Source organism: Dendropsophus ebraccatus, chromosome 15 (genome assembly GCF_027789765.1).
Source record: "Dendropsophus ebraccatus isolate aDenEbr1 chromosome 15, aDenEbr1.pat, whole genome shotgun sequence".
Classification (NCBI taxonomy): Eukaryota; Metazoa; Chordata; class Amphibia; order Anura; family Hylidae; genus Dendropsophus; species Dendropsophus ebraccatus.
In genome coordinates this window covers 28,158,800-28,184,283 of record NC_091468.1, presented here as the reverse complement: position 1 = coordinate 28,184,283, position 25,484 = coordinate 28,158,800, and the positions used below count along the sequence as shown (strand labels likewise).

General features: G+C 42.7%; 1 protein-coding gene across 1 annotated transcript in view; it reads left to right on the top strand.

Moving 5' to 3' along the window:
• PCNX2 (pecanex 2) overlaps window positions 1-25,484 on the top strand; it is a 105,272-nt gene that overhangs the window by 13,860 nt on the left and 65,928 nt on the right. The window contains exons 5-13 of the mRNA XM_069954417.1: window positions 1,121-1,247; window positions 1,664-1,787; window positions 6,073-6,218; window positions 8,071-8,224; window positions 12,586-12,618; window positions 13,386-13,557; window positions 14,833-14,943; window positions 19,766-19,857; window positions 24,723-24,832. Coding sequence (XP_069810518.1) covers window positions 1,121-1,247; window positions 1,664-1,787; window positions 6,073-6,218; window positions 8,071-8,224; window positions 12,586-12,618; window positions 13,386-13,557; window positions 14,833-14,943; window positions 19,766-19,857; window positions 24,723-24,832 — 1,069 coding nt within the window. The remainder of the gene's footprint in view (window positions 1-1,120; window positions 1,248-1,663; window positions 1,788-6,072; window positions 6,219-8,070; window positions 8,225-12,585; window positions 12,619-13,385; window positions 13,558-14,832; window positions 14,944-19,765; window positions 19,858-24,722; window positions 24,833-25,484) is intronic.

The window sequence follows — 25,484 nt, the reverse complement described above, 5'->3', positions numbered from 1 at the left end:
AATTTATTTACAGTGTATAGTACTGCGAAGATAAATGTGCACGTTTTGGTGCTGCACTGTACCCTTGTGTGAAATAATGACATGACCCGTAGGGCTGGTATATATATATAGTCTCTCACAGTAACAGGACCTCAGGTCCCATAATGCTCATTCCTAGGCTGATAACAGTAAGTCCGATGCCAGCAGGTAAATGATGCAGGGTTTTACCGTGATTCAGTAGTCCTTCAGCAGCAGTTATTACCAGTCCTTAGGCCAGTCCAAGACTCCTTACGCTCAACGCGTTTCCTGCGGTTCGCATTCATCAGGAGCGATGTAGATGGAGTATAGTCTTATTGTATCTCTATGGCTCTGATAGCGGCTTTGTGCTTTCACCTCTGTCCATGTCAGGAACTGTCCAGAGCAGTAGCAAATCCCCATAGAAAACCTCTCTGCTCTGGACAGTTCCTGACAGAGGTGGCAGCAGAGAGTACTGTGTCAGACTGGAAAAAATATACCACTTCCTGCAGGACATGCAGCAGCTAGTAAGTACTGACAGATTCGAGATTTTTACATAGAAGTAATTTACAATTCTGTATAACTTTCTAGTGCCAGTTGATTTAAAAAATATTTTCTGCTGGACTTCCCCTTTAAGGGTAGCTTCACACATACCAGATTCGCAGGAGATTTGCTCCTAGCTCCCGTCGGTCCCGCTCAGCCAGTCAGTACACGGCAGCACTGATTGGCTGAGCAGGACTGACGGGAGCCACACATGCAGCCGCGGCGCCAAGCAGGTAATTTATGCTGCGGGCGGTGAGGGGTTAAAGGGGTCGGGTTACATACTCGCAGCGGAATAAAAATTCTGCTGTGGGTATGTAACCCCATTGAACTTCTCACCACCAGGATTCACAGCGGATTTCACTGCAAACTCGAAGCGTGAAATCTGTTTTAAATCCGGTACGTGTAAAGGCACCCTTAAACAGATTTTTGTATTACACCCTAGCAGTATAAGACTATTTTAGCGAGCTGTTTCTTTACCATAATGTGAAGCATGTAGTTTTCATTTGCAGCAGTTTTGCATCACAGTGTTACAAACATTGATATTGTGTGATAACAAATTTTCCTTTACTTTTAAAATCTGCAGTTGTGGCTGCACCGGGAGACCATGGTGTGTGCTGTGAACATCTGTCAGAAAAAGGGGACTCCGCTCTAGAAGATGAACAGTTGAATATTGACCAAAACATTTGGGCATCACCAGATCAGTTTCCAAAGTAAGCAGTATGGTTTTATGTGTATATTCTAGTTGACATTATGGGAAAGATTTATTTAGATGTTTACGGGTAGATTCACACACCGCATCGCAGCAGATTTTCTGCTGCAGATCCGCAGCAGATCAGCAGCAGATTTGGTCTAAAGAACTGAACTTAGCATCAAATCTGCACCATTCACCAGTCACACACATCTTTATTTATAGTGTAGCTCTAATTAGAAAAAACTTTTGATATGACTCAGAGACCTGTCAAAAGTTTTGTTTGGTCGAGTTCTAGTGTGTTAAGAACGTGACCGTTCCTTGTTCTGAGTCTGGGTGGCTCCATAGACTTACATTATGTGGCCATCCAGGTCACATAATACTGAATCGAGAGAGACCGCGCCAAGTTATATAACGGAGTTATGTAACATTTTACAGTGATACTGATTTAAACTCAGAAGCAGAAACATCAGGAAACCATGGACTACTTTCTGATGATCCTGAAGAAGAGTCACAAGCCTCAGAAGTCACTGAGAAGCCAAGCAGGTGTGGCACGCCATATGTAAGTACTTCCATCAAATGACTTTCACTGTATGAAGTAGTATTTTTTATCGCAATTTCTGTGTTTTCTGTGTGTTACAAATGGAACTGAATATGGAGGTGGTTGGGGGAAGATGTGGAAAATTAGGTTTAAAGAGACACAATCACAAGAAAAAAAAAAAAATCAGCAGGGGTTGTGATCGCAGAAGCAGTTTTGCATTAGATTCTCTGTATTTTTTTTCCTAAGTTTTCTATATTTATATCAGTGTTATACATATGGCCAAAGTGTGGTCCATGTTACCTCCGTGCTGATATGTGGTCTGTTCTCTGTTAAAAAAAGAGACCAAACACAAAGTCCCAGTCCTTTGTGCGCTCACACAAGGAAAGACAACTATTCATTGTGCAGGTTGTATATCAACTGAGGGCAATTAATTTAGGCTAATTATTACCAAAAGACAATCCTCTGTATTATGTGTAATGTCACCGAGTAGTTACAGAGGTTTTGGTGCTGTTTGACTGGAGAGCTGGCCATTTAATGCAAGCACCCCCAGGATTCTCAGCTACTGAATATGGACATGCAGCAGCTGTACACATGCAATCATACATATGGCTGTCAATCATTACTAAACCATGTCTGTGAGCGCACAAAGCACTGTAGCTTAATATCAGCACAGAGGGAGCATGGAGATCAGGTTGACAGGAAGGGAGACATCTAGTGGCGATATGTAAACCACTGATTTAAAAATAGGAAACTCAAAAAAATATACAGTGAGTATATTGCAATATACTGATTTCTTTAAAAAAAAAAAATCTAAATTAGCGACAGTGCCTCTTTAACGCAGAGAAGTGTACATACATGTATTATTCAAATGGGAAAAAATGCCAAAAATGTGCATCAAAAATTGGTGCAATAAGCCCTGCCCCTTTCTGGTAAACCACACCCCCTAACTGAGCAAGAGCTCAGGGAGGCAGGCGCTATTGTTGTGCACGGCTAGAACACACATGCTCTAAGACCTCAGCAGGGCTCTCCATTTTTAGGAAGGGAAGTAGAGGGAGGCTATTATTCTTCAATTGTAGCCACAGAAACTGTAAAGGTAGCGTTACTCTCTAAGTTAATATAGTATACAGCTGTGTCGGCGGTTGCTTAGCTGTTTCTGAGGTGACAACTTCCCTTTTACCTTTTATGAAATTTTAGAGATTTTAATATCTATTATATCTATAAATATCTAAATCCCTGGGAACATGGGGAGGCCTAAAGGACAAGTCTGGCGAAAATTTTTATTAAAGTATTGTATTGCCCCCCAAAAGTTATGCAAATCACCAATATACACTTATTATGGGAAATGCCTATAAAGTGCTTTTTTCCCTGCACTTACTACTGCATCAAGGCTTCACTTCCTGGATAACATGGTGATGTCACAACCCGACTCCCAGAGCTGTGCGGGCTGTGGCTGCTGGCGAGGATTATGGCAGGGGGACCCTGAGGGACACAGGGCACTGGAGGGACACTGGGCATCCCTCTGCCATCATCCTCTCCAGCAGCCACAGCAGCCACAGCCCGCACAGCTCTGGGAGTCGGGTCGTGACATCACCATTTTATCCAGGAAGTGAAGCCGTGATGCAGTAATAAGTGCAGGGAAAAAAGCACTTTATAAGTATTTCCCGTAATAAGTGTTTAAACTTACTGATTAAATTGGAACAAAATCAGGATGAAGGGTTACCTTTTCTTAATCTCTTGTGGAGCGTTAACACTGACTGATATGATCTGTTCCTGGGGTCGTCCTGTCTCTTGGGGGCCGTATTGAGGGTAAAAACAACTTTCATTCTGGTTGTGTGGAAAGGTGTCAATGAGGCAGAGCCTAGAGCATCTGTGCCCTAGTCCTGCAACGTCTCTCTCCCTGCCTTCATCCAGCCCAGAGGCATGCCGAAAAAGAAGAAAGCTGGGGATAGAGGGGTTGAAGGCCTAGGGCACAGATGCTCTAGGCCCCGCCTCTTTGACACCCTGCTGTGCCACACCACTGGAATTAAAGCTGTTTTTACCCCTAATACCGGCCCCAAAATGTTCTCCTTTTCCTCTGTTTTGCAAAAATTTAAGTGTTGCACAATATCGTGGTAAATACTTGTAATCAAAGTATTTTAGGAGTGATACCTTTATTGGCCAACAAAAAATTGTTAGAGTTGCACAAAAAATGTGTCCTTTCTATATGGCTCACAATTCACCACTGTTCATCAGTTCTATAAACTGTATTTGGAGAAGCAGCAGCAGGACTCTCAACTTCAGTCCATTCTTCTCTCTGCAGTCATACAATAGGAAGGAATGCCTGATTCCTGGCCCAGTACTAGTGATCAGAGGGCATCCCACCTCCTGGGGCCTCCAGCAATCTTACATTTATCTTCTTTTCTAATAAAAAGGCAAAAAAATGTAAATTGTGAGAAACCCCCATTCATCTAATATTTCAGATTTGTAATTTACTTTCATTTAAAAATCTTCAGTCTTCTAGTACATATTAGCTGCTGTATGTCCTGCAGGAAGTTATGTATTCTTTCCAGTCTGACAAAGTGCTCTCTGCTGCCACCTGTCCATGTCAGGAACTGTCCAGAGTAGTAGCAAATCCCAGTAGGAAACCCCTGGAAAGACTGGAAAGAATACATCATTTCCTGCGGGCCATACAGCAGCTAATAAGTACTGGAAGACTGGAGAGTTTTAAATAGAAGTAAATTACAAATGTCTGGCACTTTTTAGCACCAATTTATTAGAAAGAAAAATATTTTCGTTTGAGTATCCCTTTTAAGGGAAACTTTAAAGTTAAAAGGATCTTAATTGCTGACATGTCCCTATAGTGCACAGGGTGCTGAGGATGAAGGCAAGCTTCTTACCTTCATCTTTGGTGACGTTTCCGTACTATTAGCAGTTTAATCCATATGCTAATTAGGCGTTTAGGCAATGCTTCCATGGACAGCCCCCTCCTTCTAATGAATATAGTGCACCAAAACGCCTAATTAGCATATGGATTGACAGCTAATACCACGGAAATGGCCCCGAGGATGAAGGTAGAAACTTCATCCTCAGTGTCCTGTGCACTATAGGGAGATTCTTCTAACCTGCTGGCTTGTGGCATTGACTGATGTGCGAACAAATAGATCAATGTAATCCACAGCTCCAATAAAGTAAAACGATCCAAACTTTATTGCGGCATATAAAATCTTTAACATTGAAATCCCGCCGACCCGTTTCGGGGAGACCCCCATTATCATGGCAAGGTAACAACAATACATCCTTTTATATGCCACTATGAATGGCGCCATACAAACGAACCGCCTAGCACGTCAGGGTAATTGCATCACATGATCAACAAAAGGTCACAATATTAACCCTATACCAGCAGTATGCAAAAGGTAGAAAGATAATATTGCAATTGCAAGTTAAATGCATAGTAGTGTGAATGGTTACCTAAACTATCATGTCCCACTTGACATTGCATCAGCGGATGTGCATCCACTAGATGGGTACTGTTCCCCATGTTAACCCCATACCAGCAGTATACAAAAGGTATACAATTGCAGGTTAAATGCATAGAAGTGTGAATGGTTTCCTAAAGTACTTGATTGCAGAGTAGAAGGGTAATATGATACATCAATAAAAATAACATATAATTTTTTGTAATTCAGACGCTTGGGGAAGTGGGAGTCTAATTGCAATCTCCAAAACGCTTCCCGCATACATAGGAGGCTGCAGTTTTTGTAGCTTCTCAATAATTGTGACCTGATGACATTCCACGTAATTCTACAAAGATCTACGGGACTGTAGCCTCTGTGCACCCTGTACTGTATATCTGCAATATGTTCCAGAATTCTAAACTTCGCTTTCAACTTCGTACTTCCGACATATTGCAATTTACAGATGGGACAGCAGGCCAAATACACCACGTAACGTGTTACAGTTTACAAAACTTTTTATGTTGCATGACTGGTTGATAACAATGGAATAGAAAGAAGACTGGTTCTGTACAAAATGACACACTATGCATCTCTACATCGCACATTTATAACACCAATGTGTATTTGTGGACACCGCATCCTCTACCACACTAGGTGAGAACATGTTCTCCAGGGTCTTGCCCCTTCTGGCAACACATCTCACGCCATTGGTAAGTACTTGTTCACATTTGTTATCCTAGTATAGTAAAGTGACATACTTCAGGATGATGCGTTGGATATCCCTAAATTTTGCACTATAGGGGGTAGGAAAAATTGACTTATGTGCGTTTACTGTTAATATAATTCAGCTTTGTTTGTTTGTCTTGCAGCCATTAAGTCATGAATCTGAACATTCTTCTAATGTCATATCAGAGACCAGTGTTCCAAAAAAACAGTTTTATAAGATTCACATATTTCCTGGTAAATGGATTAAGGTTTGGTGTGACCGGCTGACATTGTTGGCGCTGCTGGACAAGTAAGTGTGTCAATCAGAAAAGCATTCCCATCAATCTTAGTGTCCAACACATTTTGTGAAATATGGCGAAGAAAATCAGAAAACAATTGAGAAGAAGTTCCAGGTAGGGCTGGGAGATATGACCAAAAAATAAAATATCAGGGTATTTTTTAACTTTACTTGCGATTCACAATTTTTTTAAAAAAATTTTATTTGCTAAATAAACAGACAAGCAGCCTCTACTATTTTAATGGTGTTTAAGGCAGCAACTGTATTGCTACACACTAAAAAAGCCGGGTTCACACTATGTGTGACACCGGCACCAGCTGCATGAACTTCATCTCTTTTTAATTGGGTGTGCCCACATTTAAATTCCCCATAGCAGATAATGTCAAGTGTGGTCGGAGCCGCACTTTACATTGTCTGCACTGTCAATTTTGTGCATCCACTATTCTAAGGAAAGCATCCGCAGAAAACTAACATGTCACTTTTCAGTGCGGCCGCAAGGAATCCCTGCCGGAGTGTATACTATGTGTATACACTCTGGCCAGGATTCCGTAGAAGTCAAAACAATGTATTTATTCAATTAATAATTCAAATTAATAATTGCAATCTGCAACAACGTCCGGTATTAGTTGAATAAATACATTGTGGGAACAAAGTCTAATAGTGCCTCACATAAGCAGTTATAAATAGTATTCAAGCCACCCATACCTACCCCAAAGAAACTCTTTAAAACTCCACTGTTATTGCTCATGGCTTCCCCGCATGTTTTTTTGACACCTCTCTCATGTTTATAACCTGCTCCTTTTCTCCAGTCAATTGGGGAGATTTAGCAAACTGGTGTAAAGTAGAATTGGCGCAGTTGCCCCTAGCAACCAATCAGATTCCACCTTTCTTTTTTTAAAGAATCTGTGAGGAATGAAAAGTGGAATCTGATTGGTTGCCAGGGGCAATTGCACCAATTCTACTTTACACCAGTTTGATAAATCTCCCCCACAGTTTCTAAAATTTAGGAATTATTTTTAAGATGGCACCAGCCGGGAAACTACAACTCCCGGAATGTTTCACTCCTTCTTTATTACTATCATAATGCCAGGCGGCTCAGCCAATCACTTGGGGGTGTCTCATCTCAGCCAAAAAAATACAACTATACAATTTCCCTCTTACTAAATAATTTTTGTATAAACATTTACATAAAAAAATAAAAATATACATATATTTGGTATCACCACATCCATAAGGACATGAACTGTAATATTATCCCATTATTCATCCCACATAGTGAACACTATACAAATAAAAAGGAAAAAACTACACCAGACTTGCTGTATTTTGTAAATTCTTCTAAATATTTTGTTAATGTTAATCCACCTGTTATGATTTACTGTTAGGCTGTGTTCACACAATATCAAAAATAGAGAAAAGGTGGACGCTTTTCCATCTGTTTTTTCTGCAGTTTAATTGATTTTAATGCATTAAAGTCAATGGAAAGACGTCAAATGCACACAGTGTATGAAATAATAAAATAACACTGTCTGTGCGGATGTCAAAGTAATGATCATTACAATTATTTGCAGACTTTATTTTTTAGTTGTTCACACACAGTTTTAATTTTTTCACCGTCCTTTGCTATTACATTTGGTAGACTTTTTAATTATAGACACATCCAAAGGCCAATTAGTCCCCCTTACCTTGAATAATGAACCAAGAGCCGTAATTGCACTGAAGGGCGGCCAAACACCAAAATAATTTTTTTCTTTTTACAAGCAGAGGAAAAATAGTTGTGTGAACATAGCCCAAAAGTATAAGTTGATATTTAGTGTATCATCATTATTATTGTTTCATCTGTGTTATTTGTTTTGTTTTGCAGAACGGAGAATGTTGGCGAGAACATCTTGGCCGTATTTTTAGCAATTATTGTGTCACTTTTTGGGTTTTTAGTTTTGCAGACAGATGTTTTTAGAGATTTTTGGGTATTCCAGTTTTGTTTTGTTATCGCTAGCTGCCAGTTTTGCCTTCTCAAGGTAAGGACATCCGTATTCTTATTCATATTGTTACTCATTAAGCTCTCTTTGCTCTAACAAGATAACATTACGATGGATGAAAACAAATGTGTATTGAATCTCACCGCTGGTCATAACACACTGATTAGATATTTACATTTATATCTTGATTTTTACCCTAGTGCCGGAGGGCCACTGGTTTAGCAATATGTCCCTTTAACTGGCTGTGTAGAGAAATGCATCAAACCACACTTTACTTCACCAACACTGTGGCCCCAGCAGTCAAATCTTAAAAAAGGCTCTCAAACATAACTTGCTGCTCTTGGTAAGGGTCCTATTACACGGAGCGATTTTTAACGATAAACAATCGCAAACGAGATTGTTTATCGTTAACCTAAAATCGTTCACCATATTACACAGAACGATAATCGTTAGTTACGATCGTTACTACGATCATTATTGCGATCGTTACTATGATTGTTTATTCCTTCTGATCCCAGCAAAACAATGAACAAAGTGCAATTACACTGAACAATTAGTGAAAAATGGAGAACTTGAGCGAATGAATGTGGAATTACAGCAAATGATTAGCAAACGAATAACGATTATTTTAGGTTCAGATCTAAATCAACGATCAACGACATACGAACAATTTTTTGATCGTTGCATGCAAATCGTTTAAATTCAAACGAGTTAACGATTTTTCGCACAATAATCGTCCCGTGTAATTGGGCCCTAACAATTCTTCCAATACTTGTTATTATCTATTTAGTCACCCTTTAGTTCTCTGCTGCTGCTTTCTGCTGAAGACACAAAAAACTGTATGTGGGGTTTTTTGTCTGTCTCGCCTCCTCCCCCTTCCTTCTGAGGCTGATGTATACATTTCCCTATCTGCAACTTTATAATGCCAGGAATGATAATCAAAGCAAGTTCATTAGCAACTTGACCTCAGATTAACCCGCACAGCATAACAAGGAAGCTACAAATAAAAGCAGATAAAGCCTGCCAGGGACTACTTTACATAAGCCGTCTCTAAAGGGAGGAGGGGGAAGGGGGAGACAGAGAGAAAAGCTAACACACACATTTTTGTGTCTTCAGCAGCTCAGAACTGAATAGATAACAAGTACAGAAGGAACTGTTGGTCTCGCCATTGGCAGCAACATGTGAAGAGTTATGTTTAAGCGGAATACCCCTTTAGGCTATGTTCACAGAGTGTATTCTTTTTTGACAAGAACTTTTCTTGTAAAAAAAGAATACATTGTGTTGAATACTATGGGGAACAGCGGCCCCAGTTCCCCCACGGCCGTGAAAATAATTGACATGAAATGGTGCAGGAAGTAGTGTATTCTTTCCAGTCTGACACAGTGCTCTCTGCTGCCACCTTTGTCCATTTTGTTTTGTGCATTTACCTCCCCATCCACCTCTGGTGTTGACTCAAAAAAACTGAAAAAAAGCCTTTTGTGACCCCCTAATAAATGGAATTATACAAATCTTTATTGACAAGTAGCAGAGAAAGTCATCATTGAATTGTAGGCATATTACAGATTTTAATACCTACAGCATGCCATCATGTCTATTCATACATTTATCAACAGATTTAAAGTGGATCTCTAACTTCCTGACTGCTAATTAAGCTAGTGGCACCACTGGATAGATATAAAGCATTCAAAACATACCTTTGTTTCCTCAGTCTGTGTTTTTACAGTGATAAAAAAACCTTCATTTGAGCTGTGAATGGTGTCAAAGAGGCGGAGCCTATTACTCCTTGGGTCCTAGTACTGCTATGCCTTACTGTACTGTATGCAGAGTGTAAGTGACTCATTGTCCAGGCGCAGGCATACAGCATGGCGTAGCAGCTCTAAGGTAATGATTGATCTTTGACACTATTCACAGCCCAAATTAAGGTGTTTTTTAATTAAAACAAAAACACAGACACAGGCAACAAAGCTATTTATATCCATCCAGCAGTGCTTTCAGCTCAGTAAGTTGTCAGAGGGTCTCAGATTCACTTTAACTGTGAATTTTTCCCATTGCAATCCACTGTGAAATGTGTGTGGTAAAATGAAGCATGTAGTACAGGCTATTTCTCTGCGGTGTGCAGGTTGTATTTTATATCAGGAGAAAGGAAGAGGTAAAATATTGTTCCTTTATTAATAACAAATTAATAATTTTGAACAAAATGTAATTTGTCACCACACTATTGTACAATGTGCATTGAATGTGACTGTGCCATTTGGAGGCAGGATTCAGTAAACCTGACCACTTCTAAGACTAGTATATTAGGGTATATTCCAGGGATGGGGAACCTTCAGCCCTCCAGCTGTTGCCAAACCACAATTCCCATCATGCCTGGACAGCCGAAGGCTGTCCAGACATGATGGGAGTTGAAGTTTGGCAACAGCTGGAGGGCAGAAAGTTCCCCATCCCTGGAATATTCCCCATCCCTGGTATATTCAGACAATGCAGCTGTCACGTCAGGGAGGTACAGTCAGCCCTCTCAGAGCCCGGACCTCTGTCCCTGCCTACTTGATGTGCTGCCCTAAGCGGCAGACCCCAACTGGATGATGGTCTATGCACTGTGCTGGGGCTGTTAATGGAGAGTGGTCAGCAGTCACAACCAGCCAGGAACATATAAGACACTAATCAGAACCAAAACCAGAGTCCGGTAACAAGCCAGGGGTCCGACTGAGAGAGCAAGTGCAAAACAAAACCAGAACCAAAGGGAAACTATAAGGCAAGCTGAGGTCAGAAACACATACAGAAGCAAAGTCATAAACACATACAGAAGAGAGGTACAGAATCAGCAGACAAAGCAGAGGTCAGAAATACATACAGGAGCGAAGTACAGAATCAGGAGATAGAGCTGAGGTCAGGAAACACATACAGGAGCGAGGTACAGAATCAGCAGACAATGCCGAGGTCAGAAACCCATACAGGAACGAGGTACAGAATCAGGGGATAGAGCCGAGGTCAGAAACACATACAGGAGCGAGGTACAGAATCAGGAGATAGAGCTGAGGTCAGAAAACACATACAGGAGCGAGGTACAGAATCAGGAGATAGAGCTGAGGTCAGGAAACACATACAGGAGTGAGGTACAGAATCAGGAGACAATGCCGAGGTCAGGAACATATACAGGAGCGAGGTTATAAACACATACAGGAGCGAGGTACAGAATCAGCAGACAAAGCCGAAGTCAGAAACACATACAGGAGCGAGGTACAGAATCAGGAAACAAAGCCGAGGTCAGGAACACATACAGGAGCGAGTTCATAAACACATACAGAAGCGAGGTACAGAATCAGCAGACAAAGCCGAGGTCAGAAACACATACAGGAGCGAAGTACAGAATCAGGAGATAGAGCTGAGGTCAGGAAACAGATACAGGAGCGAGGTACAGAATGAGAAGACAACGCTGAGTTGAGAAACACATACAGTAGCGAGGTCATAAACACATACAGGAGTGAGGCACAGAATCAGCAGACAAAGCCGAGGTCAGGAAACACATACAGGAGTGAGGCACAGAATCGGCAGACAAAGCCGAGGTCAGGAAACACATACAGGAGCGAGGTACAAAATCAGGAGACAAAGCCGAGGTCAGAAACACATACAGGAGCGAAGTACAGAATCAGGAGATAGAGCTGAGGTCAGGAAACACATACAGGAGCGAGGTACAGAATCAGCAGACAATGCTGAGGTCAGGAAACACATACAGGAGCGAGGTACAGAATCAGGGGATAGAGCCGAGGTCAGAAACACATACAGGAGCGAGGTACAGAATCAGCAGACAATGCTGAGGTCAGGAAACACATACAGGAGCGAGGTACAGAATCAGGGGATAGAGCCGAGGTCAAAAACACATACAGGAGCGAGGTACAGAATCAGCAGACAATGCTGAGGTCAGAAACACATACAGGAGTGAGGTACAGAATCAGCAGACAATGCCGAGGACAGGAAACATGAGTAGAGATCAGTTGTTCTAACTTTTCCGAGGCAGGATCCACATCTTTCTGACATTGATAAGACAGTAGATGTGCTATAAATTACTAAATTGAGAAAACATCTTTAGTGGTCCATGGATACTGTAGCTCTGTTTTAAAGGGGTATTCAGTGTAATATAATGCATCAATATTCTGCCATATTTTGTTCTGCTATATCAGTCTAGATAAGGGCTATCAGACTACAGTACAGACTATAACTAATATGCTTAGTCTGAACAACATTAGGTCGTGGGAACATCCAATTGGCAGTTTCCATTTTTGTCTGGTTTGGTTAATAAAGTAATTAAAGAAAGTATTTGCTTGTTCTGTGCTTTAAATGTATACATGAATAATATACTAACTGGACCGATAAAATGTTTTGCTTTTTGTTTTCTACGCCAGAGCGTGCAGCCAGATCCAGCATCACCAGTCCATGTAAGTTGGAGGAATCATATACAGTGGTGCCTTGGATTACGAGCATAATTCGTATCGAGACTGTGCTGGTAATCCAAATCCACTCTTCAACCAAAGCAAATTTTCCCATAAGAAATCATTGAAATCCAGACAGTTGGTTCCACACCCCAAAAATAATGATTTTTTATTCTTAATAACATGTAAAACAATTGAAACAAACATTTAGAAACAGCTGAATATGTCATATTATAAATCACTGTAGAGTATAGCAATCAGCATGTGGTGTATAATGTATAGTAAGTGCATAATCCTGAAAAAACAGCAGCAGTTTGTAGATACAGAATGAAGCTGCAGATCCGCATAATGCAGTAGCGTAGTACAACAGGTTAGAATAGAGAGGCAGGGCTGCTGACAGAGGTCTGTATGGTCACATGACAGCAATGGGGAAGGTGTGTGTGTGTGTGTTTAGCATGGACCAATCAGGAAGAGCTGTGCAGGAGGACAGTGACAGAAACATTTCTATAGCAGCAGTGTTAATGGCTGAGTGTAAGTGCAGGTACAGTATAGCAGGAATGGAGAGGATGGAAAACACATGATTTGAAAGGTGAGGGAGACTTCCTGGGTCAGAGTACAGTGCTGTAGACCACACTATGCTATATATATTATTGTACTTTGTTTCTAAGTCAGTATCTTGTGTATTTTGTATATAAACTTTAATAGTATTCAATTATGAACATACAAATGATAAAATAACATTTGTCTATGTTTGTTATACTTTTTTTTTCCAGGGCTACAATCAAATAATAACATACAGCAGACCGGTTTATTTCTGTATTTTTTGTGGCCTTATTCTGCTTCTGGATGCTGGAGCCAAATCCACAGGAATGCAACATCCCACCCTTTATGGATTTGACTTATTTTCTCCAGATTTGTTTCAGTCATTAAGAGATCAAATTATTGGTAAGCTTCTTTTGGTTTACAGTACAATAAAGGTGTACCCCGGTGAAATCTCTCTCTGTGGGGTCCAAATGATCACAGGACTCCTTGTTCTTCTTTACACTGAAGAGTCATTGCCTCTGTGTCTGGAGTCATTGTCCTGCTGCAGAATAAAACGCTGGGGTCTTGGTTCAAACAGTAAAATAAAATTTAAAGGGGTACTCCAGAGGGAAAAAAAATAGTTTTCAAATCAATTGGTGTCAGAAAGTTATATAGATTTGTAATTTACTTTTACCTAAAAATGACCAGACTTCCACTACTTATCAGCAGCTGTATGTCCTGCAGGAGGTGGAGTATGCGTTCCAGTCTGACACAGTGCTCTCTGCTGCCACCTCTGTCCATGTCAGGAACTGTTCAGATAGAAGTTAAAGGACAAGTGCCATGAAAAACTTTTTCCCAGTAATTGAAGCACATTACAAAGTTATATAACTCTGTAATATGCTTCAATCACCTATCTGCCTCCCTTCCCTGTCTTTTCCCCCCTCCACCAGGAAGTGTCCTGACTCACACAGACCTGATTACTGTCGTCACTGTCACCAGGCAGCTCCTTCTTGTGAGGATGAGTCATCAGCAGGAGGGCTGCTCTAGGTCCTGTTACACCAGCCTCCCCCTCCCCTCCTTGTCAGGTGACTCTGCTTTGCTCAGCTTATCTTCTCTAGTGACATGACTCCTTCACGGCAGCAGGAGAGAGGGTATGAGGGGAGGGGGGAGCTGCCCATGTGCCGGAGGGAAGATAAGCAAGTGAGATGTGACAAGTGATGGCTTGCAGTTGTTCAGCCAATGGGAGCTGAGCAAGCCTGTCACCTGACAAGGCAGGGGAGGGGGGAGGCTAGTGTAACAGGAGAAGGAGCTGAGAGAAGAGCTTGGTGACGGTGACAACAGTAATTAGGTCTGTGTGAGTCAGGACACTTCCTGGTGGGGGGTGGAGGGGGGAAAAGACAGGGAAGGGAGGCAGATAGGTGATTGAAGCACATTACAGAGTTATATAACTTTGTAATGTGCTTCAGTTACTGGGAAAATGTTTTTCATGGCACGTGTCCTTTAATTACAAATCTGTATAACTTTCTGACACCAGATTTTTTTTGCCGGAGTACCCCTTTAACCTTTAAGTTGGTTCAAGTGACAACTTGTGGTCATGGATCTGTACAAATACAATAAACCTGCACTGTCAAATCTTTTTATTGTTAAAAAGATTTATTGTAAACCACCAAGCTGTTTATTACTGTTCTTGTTTTTCAGTATTTGTGAGCTGTTTTCCTATCATATCACTTTTGGGTCTTTTTCCTCAAGTGAATACATTCTGTGTATATTTCCTGGAGCAAATTGACATACTTTTGTTTGGTGGGACTGGTAAGTTTTAACATATAAGTATATATATTTTTTTTAAAATTCTGAGTTATTAAATTTTCAAATATATTAAAAATAACAACCAGCAATAAGTGTGTGTGTGTGTGTGGGGGGGGGGGGGGGGGGGGGTCTGGGCACCACCACATGACTGGTATGGAGTTTATAGCCTTCCTTTGTGGTTTATTTAGCAAACCATAATTTTTTTAAGAGGTTTTCTATTCCAAAAACCAGCCAATGCTAGTGTGGCGGGATGGTCGGGTTTTAGTTTTGTCCGGTGTAAAACCTTCCAGATTTACTTAGGGCATGCCCTCATTAAAGAATTTGGCGCGAAAAAACAGACACAACAACAGCTTAAAATTCTAGGACAGTAAAGGCGGTGGGTGCAGCTCACTATAATCTCCGGGGCCGAGGTCACAACTAGGCAGCGACTACCTTAATCACTAAATGTCAAACAAAGAATAAAAGAAAGAAGCCTGAACCTCAAAGCTAGTATGGGTATGCAGATGGATAAAAATTGGTATGTGAAATGAAAATGGATAAGTGAAAATCAACAAAATTACAAGAATACAAGCAGCTCACTAAAATCACAGGCAATGACAACCCACAGGCAAAATCACAGGCAATGACAATGACAACCTAAGTTACCAAAAAAGAAAAGGAGAGAGAGAGGAGCCTGGATGTCCAGGCAATATACCTAATGTCTTCTCGATATTCCAAATAAAATGTAATTTAATAATAATAATAATAATAATAATAATGATAAAAATCTCATAGCATGGATCAATGCATCAGTGTATAAACAGAGATACACATATAACTACTAACAAACACAAATATTAGAGATATTAGAAATAAAATCAGTAATACACAGTTTAAAATGTAAAATGTAACTATAGGGCCATTATAGTGTTATGCTAGTCACAGCCATTGTATTGGAATCTATTAAGCGCTATAGAACTACAAGTCTCAGCTGGACTGTGCTTAAAAAAAAAAAATTGGAATAAAACCAAACTGGGCAGAGGCAGACCTATCACTTGTGCAGTCTGTTCAGCTGCACAGGGGCCCAGGCCAATAGAGGGGCCCCCCAGGCTCAGACTCTAAAGTGTCAGCTCAGCATGGCACATGTCTGTAGTGTGCCCCCCAGGCGGCATCAGCACCCGGGAAGTGTGGGCCCCATGCGCCTGTGGGGCCCCTTTAGTGACTGGATGATGTGCCCAGTCGGGGCTGGTTCTCCTCTCCTTCTGCACACTGCTGCTGACACCCCCTCCTGTACTACGCTGTCTGGCATACCTTGTGTGAGGAGGAGAGGAGAGAGCATGTGATGACAGGGGCTGGAAGGATCCTGCAGGCTTATGACTGCCAGAGACAGGACTGTGAAGAAAAGCAGCAGCAGTGAGTAATTTTTGTCAGTGTGTCTGTCAGGCTGCTGAAAGTTGTAAGATAGAGGGTGGACTGTGTAAGAGAAAGCACATGTATCCCACCTGTGCAGCCACAAACAGTACATGTATCCCACCTGTGCAGCCACATACAGTACATGTATCCCACCTCTACCCAAGCAGTGATTAAGGGCCCATTTGTTCTATCCCCTATTAGTGCTTTTCTGGGGTCACTTCCACACTCTGAGCTATATTCTCTCATCCCCCACATAGCATCCAGTGTACAATGCACCCAGGACCCTCCAAGTAAAACAGCTGCAAACAGTACAACTGTAAGCATTTACTGCAGTCTGAAGTCGTCAGGATGTGCTGGGATTTGAAGTACAAATGAGCAGACAACTCAAGGGGTTGTCCTCTCTGAAACTTCAACTCCCAACATTCTCTGAGAGCTTCATAAGTGTAAGGCATTCTGAGAGTTGTAGTTATTGTTATTCAGGCAGCTGTGGTCACATATACATCAGTACATAATTGGAACAAGGTCAGCATATCGCTTCTGTCAGGTTCTTTATTTGGGTGCCCCCCCATGATCAGTTCTATTGGTGGGCCACAGGTACCCCAGTCCCACACTAGGGCCTGCACAGACTACAGTACAGTCCTTTAGTGGGTCCTGGCATCTGTGCTGTGCTGTAGGGCCCTCCCGAGAAACCAGGACCCATGTACCGGATACCCCGGCATACATATATGTGTGCGCCTTCAAGGCAGAAAGGTGGAGAAACGAATAGGTTATGGGGGTGCCCAAACACATTTTTTGCACAGGTTCCCTTTGCAGTCTGGGTCCGCCCCTGAAACTGGGATTACTGGAATTGCACTGTACTGTCATAAGTCTCAGCTGGACTACACTGCAGTGAGAGTAGAACCACACTGAACTGGGATTGCTGTTATTGCACTGTAGTACCACAAGTCTCAGCTGGACTATACTGCAGCGAGAGTAGAACCACACTGATAAGCAATGAAACCAAACTGGGATTGCTGGCAGTAAATGGAGTGCTGGTTCTCTACTCCTGGTTAGTCCATGGACTCTCTACTCATTAGCATAGGGGAGAGATGTTAAAGGAGAAATCCAGACAATATTGTGATATTGATGTTAAATAAAGGTACAGTGCACGGCGGCACCTCTTACCTGTCCCTCGGCTTCAAGATGTTGTCAGGCCGGTTGAGTTCAGATTAGGCTTAGTTTAAAGTCACTGTACCACCAGGCCTAGGCTGAAGCACTGGAGGCAGCCGACCCACCCTTAGTGAGAGGAAACCCTAGCCCCTCTATGATAGGGTTCCATTGATTCTAATGGAGTCACGTCATGGAGGGGCTGGAGTTTCTTTCCACTAAGGGTGGGTCAGCCCGCCTCCAGTGCTTCAGCCTGGGCCTGGTGGTACAGTCACTTTAAAGCGACTCCGTACCCACAATCTGTCCTCCCCAAACCACTTGGATCCGTTCAGGAGGGGATGCAGTTTATGTCATAAAAACAACTTTTAATCTGGCAGCGCTGTGTCTAACGGCCGGGGCTACATTTGTATATGCATTAGGCTGGCACAACCTCTCTGTCCCTCCTCCCCACCCTCCTCATCATTAGGAATGATTTAGGAACATTTACTGCTGTTTGAGCTTTGCACAGGTGTATTAACGATCCAGCCCATGTTCAATATACACACAGGTGGGGAATAGGAAGCAATCTGCCTGGAGTATTCCTAATGCTGAGGAGGGTGGGGAGGAAGGACAGAGAGGTTGTGCCAGCCTAATGCATATACAAATGTAAGCCCCAGCCGTTAGACACAGAGCTGCCGGATTAAAAGTTGTTTATATCACTATAACTGCATCCCCTGCTGAACGGACCCCAGGACAGATCTTGGATTAAAAGCAGCTATCCAAAGGTACAAGTGGTTTGGGGGGGTCAGATAGTGGGTACAGAGCTCACCAGCTTATCAGCAGCATGGCCTTGTTTTCCGATGGATGCAGGAAGCTGAGATGTTAAGTCGCTGGGTCCTAATGCCAGTGGGCTCTCAATCTGATCGTTGGTAACGGGGCCCCTGGCTACATGCGGTGGATGTATAGATGAATAAAATGTATGCCAGTGCTGTGTATGTTCCAAACACGTTTCAGAACCACTCCTGGGTTCCCTCCTCAGTGGCTGAAAATTGATGCATTATTAGTAAATGAGGCCAATGTGCCTGAATTCCCACAAGATCACTATAGCCAATCACTGGTGATACACAGTGGTACACAGTAAAAGGCTGCATAAGCCAATGAGTATTGTGGGCATACGTACACATCATTTCGCCCTTTTTTTCTCCCCTTGACCAAAATGTGCCTGATGAAAATCCCTTTTATGGGGTCTTTTTTCTATACAAATCTTTGTGTTCTTCTATTGTTTGTATTTTGAATTACCATATTTCTTGGACTATAAGATGCACCCCTGGTTTTGACAACTTAAAACAGGAAAAAAATACTACATTTTATTTAAATGTCTGGTGGACTAAGGAAGTGGAAGGGTTAACTTGACTATCTTTGGTGGTCTATGTTTAAAGAGAGGTTAACAGGAAAATGTGTCAGAGACCCCCACTAATCATTCGAACAAACGGAAAGGCAGGTGCCTGAGCGCTTCACTCCCCTGCTTGCTTCAACCTCTATCCACCCTCAATAGATGGGCTCTATTAGAAGTCTATTGAGCATGTCTAGTGCAACTAGATGGAGACTGCAGTAAGCTGGGGAGTGATGTGGATTACCGCACACTTTCTCCCACTTTTTCCAATCATTGGGGGTCTCTGCAGCAAGACCTCCATTGATTAAAACATTTGCCATGTATATACAATCCCTACCCTGCCACTATTTATGGTGAAAGAAAGTGCTCAGTCCGGGACCCCTTTTTGCGCAATGCCCAGGGAGCGGGTAGGAAACAATACCATCCACTTACCTTCCCCTGGGTATCCGACTGCTTCCTAATCTTGAGGCAGCACTTGAGACGTGACATGGTAGGCCTGCTCAGCCATCCAGTGGCAGAGGTAGGACACCGCTACAGTCGCTGAATGGCTAAGTGGGCCTACTACATTACTTTTTAAGTGCTGTCTCAAGACCAGGAAGTGTCCGGACACCGGAGAGATGGAATGCAGACTGCAGGGCTGGAGCTGGGGGGATAAGTGTATGTTATAGATTTCACCCACCCCCCTGGACATTGCCGAAAAGGGCTGAAGTACCCCTTGAAGTAACTTTTAACATGCCTACTAGTCATATGACTAATCACATGATTGTGATATAATGGAAGGTCCTATAGGACCTTCCTAGCTGTTCTGAGTGATCTTTCTTACTTCTATATGGGACTCTTGGGACTGTTTTATAAGAGCTTGCTGTTAAACTTTCTCTATGAAATATAAATCGATTTGTCTCACTTGTATTACAGCAACTACTGGATTCGGGTCCTCATTGTACAGCTTACTTCGGAGCACACTAGTTGTTGTCGTGTTATATGGCATTTGCAGCTACTCCATGAAGGTACATTTCAGCTCCTGCCAACAGAACTGAAATTTAAGTGTACCTGACCTGTCACAGACCTGTCAAAAGCTTTGATCTGGGGGGGGGGGGGGTTGTCACTGCTGAGATTCCCACTGATCAGGAGAATGACCTAGAAGACGCTTCAATTTCCCGCTGTCAATCATCTCCATTCAGAGAACCTGTAGACTTATAGTATCCTGGACAGAGATTGATGTAATCCAAATCGGCTACCATGTGCTTCTCCAGGCTCATTCTCCTGATCGTGGGGTCTCATCAGTGAACCCTATTATTTCTCTGAAAACTCTTGACCCCCTTCTGCCTGGTTTCCACACTTCTCACCGTACAGAAACTGCCCTCACTAAAGTCTCTAATAACCTTCTGACAACCAGATCCAATGGCAACTACTCTCTGCTCATTCTCCTTGATCTCTCTGCAGTCTTGGACACTGTAGACCACCAGCTTCTCCTTACTATGCTCCACTGTATTGGCTTTAGGGACTCTGCCCTCTCCTGGTTCTCCTCTTACTTCTCTGACCGATCCTTTAGTTAATCATTTGCTGGCTCCACCTCTCCATCCTCTCTTCCTCAAAGGGTACTATTACATGGAAAAATTATCGCTCCATGTAATAAATACAACGATCAGCCGATGACAACGATCATTGGCTGATCGTTGATATAGGTTTGGACCTATTTCGTCCGGCGCCGACCGTGCACCGCTACGTGTAATAGCGGTGCGCGGCCGGCGACTGACGATATACATTACCTATCCACGTTCCAGGTCTTCTTCTCCACGGGTCCCGCACGCTCTAACTTCAGAGTGGCCTGTCAGCTGACAGGCCGCCCGGCCAATCACAGGTCGCGGCGGTCCCGGCCTGTGATTGGCTAAGCGGCCTGTCAGCTGACAGACCACTCTGAAGTTAGAGCACGGGGGACCTGTGGAGAAGAAGACCGCAGCAGCAGCCCTGGAACTTGGATAGGTAATGTATATAGTTAAGCAAGGGCTACAAGGACATCGGTAACGATGTCCCTGCAGCCCATGTTTAACGATTATCAGGCCGTGTAATAGGTCCAGTAAACGAGCGACGATCTAGCAGATCACTGCTCGTTTACAAGTATTATCGGGCCCTCATCGGCCCGTGTAATACCACCCTTACTGTTGGGTTTCCTCAGGGATCAGTCCTGGATCCTCTCCTTTTCTCACTCTACACATCCCATGGGACAAACCATCAGCAAATTTGGCTTTTATTACTATCTGTATACTGATGACACCCAGCTATACACCTCCTCCCATCACCCCCACACTCCTACAAAACACCTGTAAATTTCTGTCCACCATCTCTAACATCCAGTCCTCTAGAATGCGGTACCTCCAAAAATGTCAGACTCATTCCTAATATAATCAAAATGTGTGAAAGGGAGAACACTTAAAGCATAACCTTTAGGCTATGTTCAGGGTGCCTTCACACCTACCGTATCGCAGTAGAAAATCCGCTGCGGATCCGCAGCAGATTTAACTAAATGAATGAACCCAGCATTAAATACGCACTGTCAAATCCGCTGCGGATCCGCAGCAGATTTGTAAGTGCGGATTTGATGCTGTGTTCATTCATTTAGTTAAATCTGCTGCGGATCCGCAGCGGATTTTCTGCTGCCATACGGTAGATGTGAAGGCACCCTCACACTGTAAAAGTACGGGCATTGTTGCCATCGGCAACAACAGCCGTACTTTGTGCGAGGTGGAACAATGCCTCTACTTCAATGGGATCGTATCGTACATTGTATACGCTCCGGCCAGGATCCCATGCAGACCCGCAAATAACTGACAATAACTGACATTCACTGAATTGCAGAAAGAACTGTCAGTTCACACAATGAAGCAAGCGGCTTCGGCCACAAGCTTTATTGTGTGCTGTGGGAGGTTCTGATGTGGGCGTGCGCTGATGCGCCCGCATCAGAACCCTGCGGCCGGAAAGATTACCCGGCCGGCAGAGACCGGCCGGGTCACGGAACTGGCCGGTCTCTTTACGTTGTGTGAACATAGCCTTATTAGATATAGTGTAAAAAGATACACCCGCAAGTGTGAGTCCTGTAACAGTACTGTACACACACATAAAAAGGTCTAATGGAGAATCACTCCAAAAACAACAACTCCAAAAAAGATTTTTTGAGAGGGATTAAAATAAAGCTCGACTCCAAAAATAAGCCCTGGTCACAGTCAGCTCCTCCAGCTCTAGGCTATATCATGTAACGTCACAGAGAATAGGCATAACCTAGCTCCCTACTGCCCCGGACAAGTTCCCCCGCTAACTCTGACTACAGCAGGACAAATCCATTCCCGAGTTCTCAGATTCGGTAAAAATTGCTCAATATGAGTTCCAAAAGAAAAAGCTGCTCTGTGGAGTACAAGAAAGGTATTGGTATTCATGGAAAAAAATAACACCTACTCTGAAAATAAGCCCTAGCCCTTTTTTCAGAGAAAAAAAAATGGGACTATGCCAGGACTGTGATGGACTGATTGGTACTCAGGCCGCTGGACTGTATCTGGTTTGTCATATATCACCAGTGGGTAGCCTCAGAGTATTCTCGCTATTGAATTAGCTGCTTTTGGAGTGATTCTCCATGTTTGCTTCGGGGGCTTTTCTAGTTGTGTGTTGTTCTTTATGCTATATCTAATAAAAGTTATGTTTTAGGCCTTCCATCTTTCACACATTTTTGATTATATTTTGCTGGGGATAATCAATCTTAGGACAGTGGTGTTATACAAACCCTGACAGCAATCACGTCTGATACACAAAGCTTTAAACGTGTCTTCAAAACTCATCTGGTCACCCATACAATTGCCATTCCCCTACACTTTAAGCCGGGACCCCGCTACAGCGTTGACTGGCTGAGCGGGCCTGACATGTCATGACCCAGTCCCCACTAAGACCAGGTCCCAACGCAAATGTTGGTGGTAGAAGGGGGTAAGGGGTTGCATGTCCATTTCTTTAACCCCTAGACGACCCAGGGCGTATAGTTACGCCATGGAAGTCTGTCCCCAGACGACCTAGGGCGTAACTGTACGCCCTGGGTGTTTCTCCCGCTATGAAGCGTGCTCCGGAGCGGAGCGCGCTTCATAGCAGGTGGGGGCCGGCTGCAGTGAGCAGCCGGGACCTCACCGGTAATGACACGCTGCAGCGATCGCGCTGCCGCGTGTCATTAACCCCTTAAACGCCGCGATCGCTGCGCGATCGCGGCGCGACCGCGGCGTTTAAGTGTAAGTGACAGGGGGAGTCCCCTGTCACTTACCGATCGGGACCCCCGCAGTGTGACTGCGGGGGTCCCGATCGGTAAAACGGACTGCAGGAGGTCTCTCACCTGCCTCCATGCGGTCCGATCGGCGATCTGCTACTCTAAGGGCCCTATTCCACCGGACGATTATCGTTCAGATTATCGTTAAATCGTTCGAATCTGAACGATAATCGTTCGGTTGAAATGCAGTTAACGATTAACGACCGAACGAGAAATCGTTGATCGCTTTATAAGACCTGGACCTATTTTTATCGTTGCTCGTTCGCAAATCGTTCGCATTGAATAAGACATCGTTCGGTCGTTCGCAATAGATACGAACGCAATAGCGAATAAATAGCGAAGAGAAACGATTGCAATTACGATCATAAGTAACGATTATCGTTCCATGGAAATGACCGACCGTTTTCAGGTCTTTCGCAATAGCGGTCGTTTGAGATTGTTAATTGTTAACGATTATGCAAACGATAATCGTCCGGTGGAATAGGGCCCTAAGCCTGCACAGGCAGGCTCAATGAGCAGATCGCCGATAACACTGATCAATGCTATGCCTATGGCATAGCATTCATCAGTGTAGAAATCAGACTAATGTATGTACAAGTCCCCCAAAGGGACTTCAAATGTGTAAAAAAAAAAAAGTTAAAAACACTAACACACAACCCCAAAACCCCTCCCCCAATAAAAGTTCAAATCACCCCCCTTTCCCATTATATAAATAAAACATATAAAAATAAATAAATAGATAAACATATAATATACCGTAGCGTGCGTAATTGTCCGATCTATTAAAATATAACAAGCGTCATTGCGAATGGTAAACGGCGTACACGAAAAGAGGGAAAAAGTGCGCGGATTACCGATTTTATGTTACATTATATATATAAAAAAATTAATAAAAAGTGATCAAAACGTCCGATCTTCACAAATATGGTATTAATAAAAACTAGAGATCATGGCGGAAAAAATGACACCCCATACAGCCCTGTAGGTGAAAAAATAAAAACGTTATAAGCGTCACAATAGTCCCATTTTATTTATAATTAATTGCCAAAAAAAAGGATTTCATTTAAAAAAAATATATAACATTAGAGAATCTGTGTAACCTGCATATGGATGTGTTCAGACTGACCTATAGAATAATTGTATCATGTCGCTGTTACCATATAGTGCATTACGTAGACACAGGAACCCCCCAAACGTTACCATATTGCATTCTTTTTTGCGATTTCACCAATTTATATCTTCATAAATAATATATTTGGGATTCCATCATACATGTTATGGTAAAATGAATGACGCCATTACACAGTACAACTATTCCTGTAACAAATAAGCCCTTACATGGCCTGTAGATAAAAAACTGAAAGTGCTGGAGCTCTTAGAAGGGGAGGAGGGAAAAACGGAAACACTAAGATCAAAATTTGCACGGTCCACTGGGTCATTTTTTTGGGGGGGGAGGGGTTTTTTAATAGTTTAATGATTCTCCTGTACAAAAAAAATGTTTACTTGTTTTACAACTGGCCAGTATCAACTATTTTATATTTATTATGGTAAGCGTACTTTGTCTTGTTTTCTTAGGAGACATGGAATATTAGACACATACCACCAATGTTTTCTGTTTTCTGTGGACTTTTGGTTGCCCTTTCATATCACTTGAGCCGGCAAAGTAGTGATCCTACTACTATAATGTGAGTGAAGGTTTCAGAATGTAATTTCTTTATATTTCTTTAATGTTTCATGATTAAGATAAATGGTATATTTAATTATATATAACATTTACAGTGTGGAATTCTTCAAATGTACTCCTCAAATGTATGTGCTAGCCACAGAGTGAACAGAGCCCAAGCTTAAAGGGGTACACCAGTGATATTTTTTTCTTTCAAATTTAAATGTCACAAAGTTATATAGATTTGTAATTTACTTCACTTAAAGAAATCTCCAGTTATCCAGTACTTATCAGCTGCTGTATGTCCTGCAGGAAGTGGTGTATTCTTTCCAGTCAGACACAGTGCTCTCTGCTGCCACCACTGTCAATGTCAAGAACTGTCCAGAGCAGGAAAGGTTTTCTGTGGGGATGTGCTGCTGCTCTGGACAGTTCCTGACATGGACAGAGGTGTCAGCAGAGAGCACTGTGTCAGACCGGAAAGAATACACCACTTCCTGCAGGACATACACTAGTTTATAGATCACATGACTTTGACACTGACAGTTGATTGGTTGCTTACTGTCACACAAATAGCAGTGACTGCAGACAGACAGCATATGTTTGTTTGTTATCCACGATTAGGAAAAACATTGTTGCTTTGTACCAAAAGCAGTGCCCCAGGTTGCGTTTGGTAT